Here is a 16,515-nt window from a genome sequence, read left to right on the forward strand (position 1 = left end):
TTCTTGATAAAATTCATGAAATCATTAACCAAATACAAGTCTTAACCGATAATTTTGCTATTCAATGATTGAGAATTTGAGTTAATGCGGTTGATTGTTGATTGGTCCACTCAAGATTGATGTAGTTCGTGATCTTCGGAGGATTCACTCAACAGTTAAAAGTAAAAAAAGAATGACGTGCCAATCACTAAGTGAGCTTGAAATGCTGCCCGGATTAAAAGGATACTGAATATTTATCTTCAGCTTGCACGCAATCAAGCGACTTCCACTTCATTAGAACTTTTGTCAGCAGAAACACAGAGATAAGAAGTTGATTTAAAGTTGGGGAGCTCAGCTTTATATCGCCTAAAAAAGCATGTCTACATCTGTTGAGCTTGCTGAAATGTTATTAAATGAATCCAGTAAACATCCACTTAAGGTTCCCACAGCTGCAAGAAATGCACTTGTCATGATCATCATGTTTACTTACCCCACCTGACCTCTTATCACCATAATGATGAGGTGAAGTGGCTAAAACCAACGGAAGAAATTGAAGAATAAGGCGACACTTAAAACGCACATAGCTAGTAAGTATCTGAGGTTGTCCTTCAGTGAAATTTGAAGTATGTTAGCCAACGGAGCACATCCTCTAACAACTCTGCCTAGGTAGCTAGCTACTGTCTACATTCAATCATTATAGGAGATGGATGTCTACGAATCATCAATAACTATCACACTACTACCAGAATTCTACATTTTCCTAGTGGAATAATTCATCGGAAGTTAAACAATGATTCTGTCGACATGATTTTTAACGATAAGCTCATATATAGTTACTGTCCGTATGAAAACCTTTTTCTCGTTGATTTCTGTTTTGTTGGTCATTCTATCGGTAATGCAACATGTAAAATATTAAAAAATTTATCCGTTTTATTCCGTCAGTATTTTTATCGGTAAATATTACATGCATGTCACTAGTAAAAAACACCGTTTATAATTTTATCGGTGATTTTTTTAATATTACTGAAAATTTAATTTTGTTGGTGATTAAATAGTGGCAGTGACATTTCCATTAATTCTTTTCAAACTCTCTAAAATATACCGACGAACTTAATTCATCTATAAGACCGTCAATAATTTTACTAAAATGATTTTTTAAAAAAGATCTAATAAACTGAGTAGAAAATAATTTAAAGAAATTAAATTAAAATAAAAATCAAATATTCATTATAGATTTAAAAATTTATCAGTTCAAATATAATTCATCTAGAAGAGAGTGAACCGGAGGAGGAGGAGGATGAGATGAGTCTTTGTCGGGAATGGGAAGTCAATAATGGGGAGAACACATATCACCCATCTGTGATTTCAGTTCCATATATAATTGTTGAAGTTCAGCCGTCTCAACACTAAGTCATTCTATCTCAACAACAAAGTGGGTTGTCCAAACTTCAATTATTTGGTTTAAAATCGCATCGAAATCTTGAGTTTGAATTCTCGAAAACAATTGCGAGCATCCAATAGTTGAAACACTTTGGGTCGTCAACGAGTCCTTGCTTGTAGTGTTTGAGATATTGTAAACCCGATTTTTATCAGGTCCACTTGACAATCTTTCCTCCAATCATAGTTCCAGATGGGTCGAAAGATCGTTCTTGTATCTCTCCTGCAACTGGGTGTTATATGTTTCCCAAAAAAACAAATTCATCAAATTCAAAAAAATAATAACTTAAGAAAAGCAATTGTTGAAATCCAACATACCACGAAGTATTGAGCTCGGCTATCCAAGAGTTGTTGCACCCCTTTACGATGGTTAACATTTCACACGTACGTCTCCACAAAAAGCTCAATCGGTCTTGGTTCGTGTCCAAGAATCATATCCTGCAAGAAACAAATATTGTTGGTTAAACATATTCATATAAAACAACAATTAAAAAAATAGATGTAATAAAAAAGAATCTTATCATCCATTTCACATGCAAAATAAACAAAATGGATCCGCTAGTATGCATGGTAATGGAACCGCGAATATGCATGTTCCGGTTCTCAGCACTAGACGGTGACCGTTACATGAAATGATCGGACGTCACATGCTAAATATATTTTTTCCATACAACCTTTAAGACATGGAGTTCTGAAATCCTTCTAAACCACCACATTTTTCAATCCTGGAAGCTCTCTTTTTTTAGCATATTTTTTTGGCTTTTTTTTAGTCTTTTACCAAAAATCACACAAGCTATATGGTAGAAATGAATTATCGGTTATTAAATGAAAAATAAAATTTTAATATTTGGATAAAAAAAATATTTATTTTGATTTCATTCTTTCCTAGTTGTAGCGTGATTCTCCCCATCGCTCCTTGCGACAATGTTGTTAGTCCTATCCTAGTAAAACTTTTCCTTGCAACTCAAATTTGTAAAAGAATTAGTTCATTAATGTTAATAAACTAATCCAATTAATATAATAAAAAAAATATTTAAGTTAACACTAACCTTGAACTTTCTGAATTATGCATCAATCATTGGTTTCCATTCAGGATTTTTGGAAACCTGATTCCATTGAAACAATTACACTTCCATCGACCATTTCATCGTTGATGTTATCGTTTAGGTAGCCTTAACATTTATAAACCTGAAAAAAATATGTACATTCCTTGATTTTATTAAAAACGGATGATGCACCTTATTAAAATGTTTTCAGGTTTCACCATCGGATGGGTGCACCATGACTCCATCCATCGCATCATGTGAATGATGTCATGTCATTGCTCAATAGGTTTTGGAGACATGAATAATCTTTGCAGTCTATGAGTGATTGGAAAATATCCAAGCTTTCTATATGTGGCAAGAGTCATTTCCCTACCGATTATGAGTTTGTAATGAGCATGCTCACATGTTCTGTACTTGGTCAACTCTGCATTTTCAAGGCAATAGAATATGCAAAAGTTTAGACACATGTTGACTTTCTTGTATCCTAGGCCAAGGGGTTTTATCATGGATTTAACAATGCTTATCGCCCATTCAAAAATCATGTCGTAATCGGCCTCACTCAACTCATGATTTGATTTAATGGTGAACACCTGTGTAATGATTGATAATTTACTGTTATTCGTGCACCCATCATATAATGATTTGCTAGAGTCTTTTAAAAGATCAAAAAACCTGGTCGCGTCTGTATATGATTCTTCATCTATTATTGGACATTCACTTGCATAACTCAGATTCATTCTCATTGTATCTATAATCATATTCCTATAAGGATTATTATTGTCATCTATAACTTATGCACATTGCAAACTAAAAGTTAACACAACCATCCTTCCGACCATGGTCTTATAAGGAACATATGGTTCTTTGTGTGAAAACCAACACAAGTATTTCTCTATGAACCCTTCTTGTAGAGATTGCATAGTTACAACATCTGGATTGAGAACATTTTTATTTTTATCCCTTTTAAATGGACATCTAATACCGCATCCACTAATATTTTTTTGGATTAGATAGTGTATAATTAACAAAACCCTCAACTCCATTACAATAATCTATCCCGTGCAATCTTTCAGGTGAATCTTAATACATCCATAAATGACAGTCCATTACTTATATCAAACCTATATAGAAAATTGATCATGACAACATGTATTAATTAATTATTTGAACTAAGTAAATTAGCTAACATTGGTTTAAATAAAACTTATTTAATATATTTTAATAGTATTCTAATTATTATCAATTATCTATATAAATTAAAATTCTTATACATTTAATGAAATTTTTAGCTCAACAATAAAATTGACAAAATATAAAATGGATCCATTAAATAAGGCATTATTTATTTCATTACAGAACACCTAAGTCACAAATTCAAAATGAATTTTATTAAATTACAAACAAATTTAATTTTTTAAAACTTCAAGTAAACCCTAACATGTATAAATCATACATTTAGAAAATAAAATTATATGAGATAAAAAACTATAAAACAAGTAAACACTTAAACAAATTAAATATATTATAAAAAATGCAATAAAAATGAACTTTTTAAAATGAAGTTTAAATAAAAAAATAGATAGTTTTGCTTACTTAACGTGAAAAATCTTAAAAAAATTGAATCAGAAGAGCGATACTCGCAAACTGAGTTTAAGGGTGACCGAATTTATTTGTGAGAAGTTGATTTATAATAAAATAGATGATTTTGTTATTTGTTGTAGAGCTGATTCAGTAAGAAGAAGAAATAGAAAAAGGTGAGAGGGGTGTTGTTTGACGGATCAATTTCACTTTCATGTTTATTTCTTCGGTAATTATATCTCTATAAATAATATACCAATATACCTTTTGTTTTTTCCCCTCATCGTAATTCTCTCAGTAAATATCAGTAAATATCAAGAGAACATTTACTTTGATGTTTATCTGTAAAAACTATTTTGTCAAAGTAATTATCTACCAACTTACTGGAAATTTTCTCGTTTTTGCTTGTCAATTTGCAAGTAGTGTCAATTGTGCGACGCGTTAGCACATAGCATTTGATATTTTCAGGAAACAAATGTCAGCCCCAGGTTTGGTTTGGTGCACACCTTCAACTTTTTTTCACCCTGTTGTCAGGAAGAGATTACATATACACGCTGATTTGAACCCTCTCTTTTATCATTGATTTTCTTGCTCAGTTTGATGGCCCTTTAATCATTGAAATCGGAAGACCAATAATTGTTTGATTACAAGGACAGTGATCGTACGTACATTTGTACATTTAATTGAAAAAACAGACAAAAACACAGGATTAAACGTCTTCACGGAAACACACAAAAGCCGTTGATTTCATTTTCTCTCTCTCCTCTCTTTATTACAAGGAAAATTATCAGTATTTTCATATTTTGTGGACATGGACAACAGAAGTAGCACCAGCAGTGGGGTCCTCTCGGTTCCTTTTACTAATTGACCGTTTGACCATTGCCCAACTTGCATTTTTAAAAATTTTAATTTATTTTTAAATTAATATTCTTTAGTGTTTTTTAGATAGTTTTAATGCGTTGACATCAAAAATAATTTTTAAAAAATAAAAAAATATTATTTTAATATATTTCTGAGTAAAAAAATACTTTAAAAAATTACCACAACCATACTTCCAAACACACTAATTACCACACCCCCAAATTCTTATTACAGCTAATCAATTTAAACTAAACGATACCGATAGTTGGTTTACATGTTTCAGTGCTTCCTTCAATTAAACAAGATTTTGAGTTTTAATTTTGTAAATAAAATATATCATTGCTTAATGAGTTTTATTTTTTAGTAAATTAACCTGGTTTAACTAGATTAATTAGAGTCCAGTGAAGTACATGTAAATATCAAGATCTAGATAAAAAACAAAATAAACAATTAAAGGGTAATGGATTGAGAAAGTATTTTAAGCTGTGGCCAAGAACCACAAATTGGCAGTTGAAGGCCACCTAAATATATAACATATTACCCTCCAAAAAAAAAAAAAGAATCGTTGATATTTTATGAAATAGCCATGTCAAATATTTTGCCATTTGCTTTCTCCTTGTATCTGCAAAAACAGATGGCGGCTTGAAGGAGAAAAACAAGAGCAAGATCCCCTCCATAATGAATAAATACATGCGCGCATGGACACAAGCGTGTTTCAAACAAAAACAGAAGTACTACAACTCATGCTGACGTGGCAATGCGTGTTTGTTTGTTTGTTTTTTTTTTGGTTTAGAGAATTCAAGAAGATAAGAAGAATTATCAGAAGAGGTATGGAAACGGCGAAAAAAAATATAACCAAAAAAAAAAGAGGCTGTGCATTAATTGTCAGAAATACTTTATTTTTTTATAAATAGAAAACCAAAATAAATTAAAAAAATAAAAAAGAGGAAAATAATTAAGTTAGAAATGAACTTATAGATTAATAAGTACCTAGCCATGTGTAAAAAAGGATTAAAAGAGAAACATCGCTCGGTGAAAATCTTAGAAGAGATTAATTTTTTTTGGATACATGCCCATTAAGTAGTGTGAATTGTAGGCACGCGAGGAGCAGGGTAATTAAGTGGGATAAGGAAATGTAGTGACTGTTTGTTTTCATGGCTGAGTCAAATATATTAAAAAAAATTAATTTTTATTGTTTTAAATTGTTTTTTTATGATTTTTTATTGTTTTAATATGTTAATATCAAAAATAAATTATAAACACTACATTTTCTTGTGTGATTTACTACACTTTCTTGTGTGATTTATTTTTAAAATAAAACATTTTAAAAAACAACGATGATGAAGAATTACAACCACTAACGTAATTCTGCAGAATGAAATGGGGCTACGTCACGTACTAATTCTCTACCTGTCACGCAACAAGAATGAACAGTGTGAATTTTTTTTTGTGTATATAAAGGCTGCGCAAAACTCTAGCATTCCATCCGCTCCAATTGCTTTCACGAGATCACTGAGAGAGAGGGTTTTAGTTAGCTAGAAAATCCTCGGACAGAACTCAGGGGATTCTTTTGCTTGAGACCCTCAGCTTCTCCTGTTTCTCATATATAGAGAGATCAGATTGTGTTTTGGTGTTTTTTCGGTTTATCGAGGAGGAAGTAGAGATGGCAGTGACGAGCATTCTCCATTTGGCATTCACATTCGGCATTCTAGGTATATATATAGACATAACATCATACATGCAGTTCTTTTCTAGATAGTCATTTGCAATAATGCCTATAGATCCTTACTTCTTCTACTTAATATGAACGTGATAATAAAATTATGTTCTACCTATACTCCATTCCTCTAGAGAAACTAACCTTGGCAAAAAATAGGGGAGATCACCGAGATATCTTCTTGCCACCTTGCAGAAATTTTAAAACAAGAAAGCATGAATTTTTTATTTTTTTTGTCAATCCTAATTGTGTTCGCATTCATTTTTTTTTATTAAATCAAAATGGTGATTCATGTTGTTGTTTATTTTTATCGATGACTAACTGACAAATCAATAAAATTCTTTTTTGCCTGATGACAGGAAACATTATTTCAACCATGGTGTACTTGGCTCCAGTGTAAGTGCAGGGCGTTTTCTCTAGCTTTATAAGTTCGATGTGTTCTTCTTCATTCTTGATTATGAAGTTCGATGACGGAATAGTAAGGAAACTCTTTTATTTTTTTTTTTGCAGGCCAACATTTATCCGAATTTTCAAAAAAAAATCAACAGAAGATTTCCAATCGTTGCCTTATCTCATGGCATTGTTCAGTTCTATGCTTTGGCTCTACTATGCAATGCTCAAAAAAGATACAATTCTTCTTGTCACCATCAACTCATTTGGATGTGTCATAGAGACTACTTACATTGCCATCTATATTGTTTATGCAACAAGAGAGAGCAGGGTATATATATACGTACCTTTATCGATTACTACCATTGCTTTATTTGAAACTCAAGGTTTAACTTATAACAATTAACAATCCAGATTAATAATAGGAATTGAATCTTCGGATGCAGGTCTCAACAATCAAACTACTTATTTCTATGAACTTGGGGTTGTTCTCTTTGATCCTTCTCCTTGCACATTTTCTAGTGAGTGGTTCAGTACGTGTTAAGGTTCTTGGTTGGCTTTGTGTTGCCTTGTCCGTGTGCGTCTTTGCAGCACCTTTAAACATCCTGGTGAGTTTTAACATCCGAACCGAGATGCGAGTTCATGATCTTAGCTAGCTTCATGTTTTTCATCTATCGTTTACTGGGTTTTTTGTAGAAACAAGTAATTCGAACAAAGAGCGTAGAGTTCATGCCGTTCACCCTGTCATTTTTCCTTACTTTGAGCGCGGTCATGTGGTTTGCCTATGGCCTTTTACTCAAGGACTTGTGTATCGCTGTAAGTAATTTCCATGCATTACTTCAAAATGACAAAATATCTACCTATTTCAGTTCAGCTCAGCTCAGCCATCAACTGATTCTTTGTTTCCTTGTGAACTTGCAGCTTCCGAACATCTTGGGCTTCATCTTGGGGTTACTTCAGATGCTGCTATATGGGATCTACAGGAATGCACAGAAGGTTGAAGAGAAAAAGAAGCTGCCAGCTGAAAACTTAAAGAGTATTGTCATATTAAGCGCAGTAGGGGGGCCTGAAGTTTATCCGGTCGATGCAAAACCTGACGTGAATGGAGGTGCTGAGGAGCATGACCAGACAGAGGAGTCTAAGGAGGATGAGAAAAGCATGGAAGCTTCACAGGATAAGCTCCAATCAAATGAATGTGCAGTTTGATTTACTACGTATTTATTTATTATAACCTTGTTACAAACTTCCTCGCTGATGATCATACGATGCCATGCCATCGATCCCCTACCAGTAGTAAGTAGCATTAATTTCATGTTGTACACTCTGTATAAGCGGGATGTGTCCGCTTCTCTCCTTTTATAAGGATGTATGAATCAAAAGCTTCCCGCTTCTCCCCTGTATAAGCGGGAAGACTTCTATATGTTAATTTTGTATGTTTTTATCTTCCACATCAATATACTTGACCGAGAGTGCTTGGTAAAACAGACAGTGGAGCTTAGATTAGGCTTGTTTTTATTGAAATTGCTGGCTGGCTGGCTCGCAGCATCTTGCGAACCCATCTTCATGTAGTCTTCTCTGATCGACCCTTGATTCTGGGCAGGCCACGTAAAACACTTCCACCATAAGCCCGTGTATGGAAGGTTCATGAATTCTGTTTCGTTATTGCCGTGGCTTCTAATTTTTTATCTTTCTTTTGCTTCTATACTGTATTAAATTCTTTTAGATGTTTTAAAGAACACTTTTTTCATATTTTTTAATATATTTACAGAAACCTTACAGTTTCTATGGACACTGATCCCAAAGTTCCAATAAAAAAATATAAAAATAAAGAGTCTTCTTTTTTTTTATCTCTAAACCAACCCCTTGGAGTTAGATCCCTGTCATCTAATGCAACATGAGAGAGACATCCATACTTGATTAAACATGGTGCAGCTGGACCAGAGTATAGATAAAAACCAGATAATTGGTCTGAGTATGCGCAACAAGTTGAATTAATTTTTTTCTTAACATAAAAAATTTATCCAAGTGTTTTTTAATAAATTTAAAATATAATGTTTATTAAACAATATTTTTTTAAATATTGATATAATAATACATTAAATATAGAATGATATTTTTTAAAATATTAAGATGGTAACATATTAGATCGATCCGAATTAACTTATCAAATATTTGGGTCATGAGATGACAATAATCTTAAATAAACTATGAAGATTAATTCTTAATAAACTTAATGTTAAAAGAAGAAATTGAAAAAAATTATTAAACAAAAAAATACATGAGTCAACTCAGGTTAATTTGTCAAACCTGCAACCCGGATCATGAGATCGAGATAACCCTATAGAAATAAATCAGAAAAAATTATGAAACTCAATTTTTAACCAACTCAAATTTTGAAGGATAAAATGAAAAAAATCAATTAAAAAAAGGTAAAAAAACATGAGTCAATTGAGATTAACATGTTAAACCCGCTATCTAAATTATAAAACCGAAATAAATTTATAAAAAAACAAATCAAAAAATATTATAAAACCCCACATTTAACAAATTTAATATTGATATATAACCCAGAAAAAAAATATAAAACACTGTACTCAAAATAATATAATATTAAAAAATAAAAAAATAAAAATGTTAAAAAATTAAATTGATAAAAATAAAAATAAAAAACATACCATGCGAAGAACGGGAAAAAGCAGCTCTGGTAAAGTGGTCGTTAACAGGGAAAAAACAATCTAATCTGTCAAATGGTTGTATTTAATCTTTTTCACCTTAACAAACAAATATTTTAAATGCAAGCATTCATCAAGATATTACCACATCAATTAGTTCATAAAATTACATTAATTACTCGGTGAAATCTAGTCGAGGAATACAGAAAGCAGAAATGTTTATTCTCAGAAGGAACCTACAAGAGCAAAAAGAACACGTCCCAGACGTCTTTACTCTCAAAATTTTATAAACACGTCTTGTTCTTTTCTTGCTCCCCTAGCTGATAATGTACACCCTCAGATTATGTTTTTCTTCGTTATCATCATCATCTTGCTCTATGTTTCAACGAAAAGGGAACTAAACAAAGGGAGAGAAAATGGTAAAACAAAGTTTACGAAGAAATTGGCATCAAATTCCTTACAAGCAGCTGTCTGGATGGACAGTCCAAGCAAAGCTTAAATTTCCAAAGTTTCTTCTTTACTCGGTGGTGATGAAGTGCAGGAAACAAGACAATAAGGAAAAATGATGCCAGGCATTATTACTACTATTATTGTGTGCTATCCATTACTGCCATCAAAACTTCCTTGAGCACTTTGTCGTCTTTTTTCTCTCCAATTTTCTCCCCACATCTTGGCCTCGGCAACAGCTCGTTCTCTATCCAAATCCCTGTTTAACATCCTAGCAGTTTCCCTTGGCGAGTCCTCTTTCTCAGACCCATCCAAATCCCATTTGCGTCCAGATCCTCCGCCTTCCTCATTCCTTGATAACTGTCCACCTCTCTCCTCTCTATGTCTCTTCTCATCCCTGTCCCCCAAACCTCTGTAGCCATGACCATTAGGTTCATAGGCCTGGTTCGCTAAATAAGAAAGTGCGGTGACCACATCCCCAATGAGAGGACGTGCAGCAGCTTGCTCCTGGATGCACATGGATGCCACAGCTAAAGCCTGGTAGAGTCCTCTCATTGGATAACGTCCCTGAAGTCGTGGGTCTGCCAATTTTGAGAATTTCCTACGATCATTGAATAATGGACGTGTCTGCATAATTGTAGAACCTCCGTCAACTCACAATTATTACATGAGCATAGGAAATATGTGTGACAACAAGACAATAAAGAATGGGGTAAACTTCAGAATGGTCAAAGATTATTACCCATGTCACAAGGTTCTGTTCTCCATGTGGTCGACTGCTGTCAATGGCTTTACGACCAGTAATCAGCTCTAAGAACACTACCCCAAAACTGTAGACGTCAGATTTTACAGTCAATTGTCCGGTCATGGCATACTCAGGAGCACAATAACCATAAGTACCCATAACCCTGGTGGAAACATGTGACTTGTCCCCAGTGGGGCCAAGCTTTGCAAGCCCAAAATCAGAAAGCTTTGGATGAAATCCTTCTTCAAGTAATATGTTGGATGACTTAAAATCCCTATAAATAACAGGAGGACTTGCTTTATCATGCAGGTATTCTAAGCCTCTGGCTGCACCTGCAGCTATCTTCATTCTTGTGTTCCAATCTAGTGGTTCCTTTTCAGGTGGAAGGTCTGCAGAAGAATCCATCAACTTCCAGTGAGTTAAATAAAATTAATAGCCACTCCTTCCCTTCAGCAATTTGTAATTTAGTTGACAAAAAATATGCAAAGGTGTTCGATCTTCATCAAATACCCGACTTTGCCTTTTTTTTTAGGAATTCCTCAGTGAAAAGCAACTCGAGAATTGTACGCATACACCAAGCATTAACTTCAATCAAACATTATCCTAAAATCTCAAGCATGACACTTCATTTTCCTTTGAGTGCTTCAGTGCCTGTGCGCATATTTAACATCTTAATAGCCTACTGTGTTCAAATATCAATATCTGCCTTCTTATTTGCCGATGAGACCATCATGTCCCTTGTAAATTTTACTTTCCTAATCCAAATTATTCAAATTAAAACTGACACAATCTTTGATCTTTGAAGTATTCATTCAAAGCAAGCAACCAATGAATTGACAGTTGATAAATATTAATGTGGAGGTTAATCTATTTGAATGATTAGACAATGACGATCACAGAACAGTGAATTCCAGCTTCTAATATCTCAAAAATAAAAGTCAATTAAGAAAATTAATACAGACCTTATATTTATTTTGAGCATTGCCTCAGAAATCAACATAACTGTGTACAACTAAACTAACTTATTCAAGCATAATTTTACACCGGTCAATCACCGGTAATGTAACTAATTTACAGTCAGCTATTGAAGCAATGTCTCAGTTCTATGATGACAGACATTACACCTTCACTGGCTATAATGTGATCTAAATGACAATCAAATCCACCTCAGCTACCAGAATGTTTTAGCATCATCATGGTACAATCAATCCAAAAAAGGGAGGAGAACAGAAAGACAAGAGAACAAGCATCAGGCTTTTTATGCACAACCGAGTTTTTCATTAGAGAAAATCAACATCACCTCCCAGGAAAAGGGACGAGAAAGAGAGATCATGATACCTCCTCTAACCATAATCAGTGGCGAAAGCTAATTGGTTCAATAAGCCATCCAAAATGTCCCTACTTGTATATTCTCCAATAACCTAACTGACATGACCATGCTCTTGTCTTTGCTTTAAACAACCTTAACTTTAGCTTCTCTATGACATCAGTCATGATGCTTCTTAGGTAGTCCAATCATTGAAATTTGTCTTTAAGGATATTTTTCACTTTGATGCTCAGCATTGGGCAGTGATTTTATTGTGACAGTTCAATGATTGAGTTTAACACTGATAGTAAGAAGCTAGTAGCCCTTGATAATACAAATAAATGAGAAATGATAAATATTCAAAATTGAAGGTTTAGAAATGCAAGGAATGTTACCGTGAAGGTGATCTTCCAATGATCCCAAGGGCATAAATTCATAGACAAGAAGCCGCTGATCCCCATCAGCACAATAGCCAATCAGGTTCACAAGGTTTGGATGATGTAAAAGGCTCAGCATGAGAACCTCCACTAGAAATTCCCTATTACCCTGGAGGCCATTCCTATCCAATTGTTTTACAGCAACAACCTGCAAAAAATAGGAAGAAAGGAGAAATGAAAAGCACTCAACCATTTCCACCTCTTAAAGAAAAAAATGTCCCCTTGTTAGTCCACAAATGTATAATATGAATTTCAAAGAATATCCCGAGCATAATCCCACCAGACTTTCACTGCAACATCATAATTTTATGCTTTGCGTGAAGAAGAATAAAATTTGTTAAAATCATTCGTATCTGTTGGTCTTCCCTTGAAACACTATCAATTTCAAGCAGTAACAGCAACCTGGGATGGATACAAAGTCAGTTAAAAAAAATTACATTATTGGGTTGGCCTAAGTTTAACTGGCCTAAAGATTAGATGGGCACCATTGATTATCATGGTTCTGATATCTACACAAAGAGTATAACAGCCACGCTCATCTATTGTTGACTTAACAATACTTAAATCCTTGGTCGCCCAATTCAAGGATAGTGATAGTCAAAAGACAAATCCTCATAACTTGATATTTCTGTCCTCGTCTAAGTTGGGGTAAAGGAGAAACCACTTTAGAATTGATCTCTTGTGCTAAACTGTGAATACTATGAATGAATTAGATCAGATAGGTATGCTGTGATAAATAAACCACGGAATAAAGGAAATATATCTCAATTACATTATGCCTTCAGAAATACAAATGGTTAAGGGACCATATATATCACATAGCAGTAACTGATACAGTTTTTGCAGTCTTGTTTTCTGATATATCTGATTGACCAGTGGCTTTAATTTACTTTCATGTGATTATAAATAGCATTTGACTTTGGAATCAATCTTGTATCGGATTCAAATCTGTTTTATAAGGATCCTGAAGTGTTGTTGTGCCTAGCTCTGTAGCGGGGGTTGGCAACTGTTTGTGTTACTTTTATACATAGAAACATTCATCCATCATAGAACAAAAGGTCATATTTTGTTCTACAGTGGTAATGTTTTTATTTTTCAAGATCATCATGACCAATTCAAACTTTGCAATGTCTGACTTCATTTTTTGCTTTTGCTTTGTATAGTGGTGATGCCAATTTCAAATTTTCATTCCTCTCATTATTTCCAGCAAGATAATTCTTCAACAAAAAGGAGAGGGTCTAAATCAGTGCTTACAGGTGTATTAATCACATGAAGCAAAAAAATTAGAAGAATTTACCTGACCAGTGCTCTCAAGACGCCCTTTATATACACGTCCAAATCCCCCTTCCCCTAAGAAACACTCTGGCCTAAAATTCTTGGTTGCAGCTGCAAGCTCACGAAAAGTAAAAATATGAGCAGCTATATTGACACCAGGTGCATCCTTTGGACTCGGTAATTCCCTTTTGGATTGCTCGCCATTGCTTCTTGATTTGAACCTGTCAGCTCCTGTAAATTCCATAAAAAAAAAAACTCAGATCAATAGCCATCAATTACTTTCAACTGCACACTATAATATCAAGAATGTAAGACCTCAAATTTAGGGATATCAATAAAACAGTTGCATAGCAAGGGCCACAAATTGAACCTTCAATCGATGATAGTTCCAGAGAGACTCAATACTAAGAATTTTAGCATAAGTTAGCTTTTGAACAAATTGATAACTGAATTAAGTTACTAATACCCCAATCTTTCCAACCTTGTAATCTCCAATCAGATCCAATCTGAATGCTCAAATTGATCGAAAGATCCCATTTCACTAAAGAAAGAAACACTTTTTACGACCAATATGAAAATCCAGTGGAGTCTACCAGAACCAATCTTAAACCTATCGTTCTAAGATTTGATCAAGTACTGGCAATAAAATAGGGAAAAGTGCATTATTGTGATATCAACAAGCAATCAAAATCAGAGAGTAACCAGATCAGATTAAGCGATGACATAAATAATGAAGAAACAACTAATTCAAAGAAAGCAAAGAAATTGATTATCGAGAAAAAAAAAATAACTAACCAGAAGACAACTTAGAAATGTTAGAAGAAACTGGAGGCAGAGTTTGCTTTAGATCAACAGATTGTTTCTCTTGATTCAGCTTCTCTTCTTCCCTTGAATCAAAACAAGAAAAACAACCCATCTCCAGAAACCAATAACAAAGCGGTTCACGAATCCTTCAAAACTCAGAGATGCAATCCAAAACTCAATCAGAATTTCATTACTCTAAAAACCCATTTGTCTTCTTCTTTTTTGTTTTTGCCTGAATATATGTTTCACCAAAATCCCATCAAAAGAAACATGGAATGAAACTCTGGTAGTTAGGATACCATTCACTTCTCTCTCTATCAAATCGACAAAGCAAAGGAATCGACGAGTTGAAGAAACACCAATAGCAATAGCAGAGAGGGAATATAAAGAGACTTTATTTTCTTTTTAAAAAAATAAAAAAACTTTCTTCGGTGTGTGTTATTGCTTGCTGGTGAGGAGAGGGGGGGGGGGAGGATGTTGGCAGAGAGAGAGAGAGAGAGAGAGCATAGAACGTAAGAAGAGAGAAGCCGGCTTTTGCTTTTGTCTACACTAACTACTAACTGCACACACATCCAACTTTATACAGAGAGAGAGAAAGAGAGAGAGAGAGTGATGGCAATGGCATCTCTCTGTAGACTCTACCCTTCTTTTGTCCATCTTTGACCACCATTAAATACACACCATTTTTCTTTTATTTTTCTTAGCATTTGTGTCTACAGTGTGGCTAAGCCTGTATATTCTTACCGCTTAAATACAGAAATTACCATTTCAGTTTTGGTTCTTGCTTTTTCTAGTTTTACATTACAGAATCAAACGTAAAAACGGTGTGAGTTTATGTAAAAACAAAAAATTAGGTGTCAAATGGCGGGAATTATGGAGGAAACAAGGGGGTTGAATTTGATTATTTTATCTTACGAGTTATGTAGTAATTCAGTAGCGGAATTTTTTGTTTCTATTACAGTTAACGAACGACATTTGATTTCTTAAGTTTGAATTTTATGATAAGAATATGTTTGTTTACGAGTTGCACTCGTGAAAAGCATGAAACATAATTTTTAGTGCGTTATATTTATGTTGCAATATATTTTTTAAAAGTATTTATTATTTTGAAATGTTTAAAAATAATTTTTTTTAGTTTTTTTATTTTAAACAAAAAGATATTAAAATTATTAAAAAACATTAATTTGATAATTTTTCAAAACAAAAATATTTTTTAAAAGCATAAAAAACAAAAGCTAATTACACTTGGGATATAAGATGGACAACATATTTGTTGTTAGTTTATTTTGTGCAATGCCTTGCTTTTATTATATTAATGAGTTTGGTCCATCAATACCAATTACCCGAGGTGCAATAGGGAGAGACCAAAAAATTTTAAATAAAAAAAAATGTTTAGGTCTCTGAAATTATTCGGTATTATTGTTAAACTTAAAAATATAATTTTTTTGAATTTTGTTTTTCATCGGCATAATTTTTTCTCTTAAAGTATTTCTTATTTGTTTTAGTGAACACAATATTTTTAATTAGAATAGTTGGTTCTTTTAAAAAAAACATTTTATAATTGTTAAAACAAGTTTATAAAAAATATTAAAATAGTATGTTCATACTTTATGTGTGATAAAAGTTAAAACAAATCCTAAATATGATAAAATTAAATTCAAAATCTATTTAAAAAAGACCCCACGGTATAAATATGAAAATAAATAAATGGAAAAGCAGAAAAGATAATCCTTCAAAAGGCAACTCATCATACCACAAGAAGTGGAGACACAATGAACCCAAACAATAAAAGGGCAAGAATTTGTATAAACCTGAAGATAA

At 33.3% G+C, this 16,515-nt stretch overlaps 2 protein-coding genes across 2 annotated transcripts; one reads left to right on the top strand and one right to left on the bottom strand.

The window, feature by feature from the left end:
* The first annotated feature begins 6,399 nt into the window (after nucleotides 1-6,399).
* On the top strand, nucleotides 6,400-8,492 carry LOC7496553 (bidirectional sugar transporter N3). The gene is made up of 6 exons (XM_002303730.4): nucleotides 6,400-6,613; nucleotides 6,978-7,014; nucleotides 7,129-7,339; nucleotides 7,455-7,616; nucleotides 7,705-7,824; nucleotides 7,930-8,492. Exons 1-6 carry the CDS (start codon nucleotides 6,565-6,567, stop codon nucleotides 8,212-8,214), a joined length of 864 nt encoding a protein of 287 aa, XP_002303766.2. The 5' UTR covers nucleotides 6,400-6,564; the 3' UTR covers nucleotides 8,215-8,492.
* A 1,302-nt stretch (nucleotides 8,493-9,794) lies between these two features.
* LOC7481198 (serine/threonine-protein kinase PBS1) lies at nucleotides 9,795-15,279 on the bottom strand. The gene is made up of 5 exons (XM_002304628.4): nucleotides 14,686-15,279; nucleotides 13,913-14,121; nucleotides 12,574-12,763; nucleotides 10,870-11,261; nucleotides 9,795-10,754 (listed from the first exon to the last, which is right to left on the bottom strand). Exons 1-5 carry the CDS (start codon nucleotides 14,804-14,806, stop codon nucleotides 10,278-10,280), a joined length of 1,389 nt encoding a protein of 462 aa, XP_002304664.2. The 5' UTR covers nucleotides 14,807-15,279; the 3' UTR covers nucleotides 9,795-10,277.
* Nucleotides 15,280-16,515: the final 1,236 nt, after the last annotated feature.

Source organism: Populus trichocarpa, chromosome 3 (assembly GCF_000002775.5).
Source record: "Populus trichocarpa isolate Nisqually-1 chromosome 3, P.trichocarpa_v4.1, whole genome shotgun sequence".
NCBI classification, from domain to species: domain Eukaryota; kingdom Viridiplantae; phylum Streptophyta; class Magnoliopsida; order Malpighiales; family Salicaceae; genus Populus; species Populus trichocarpa.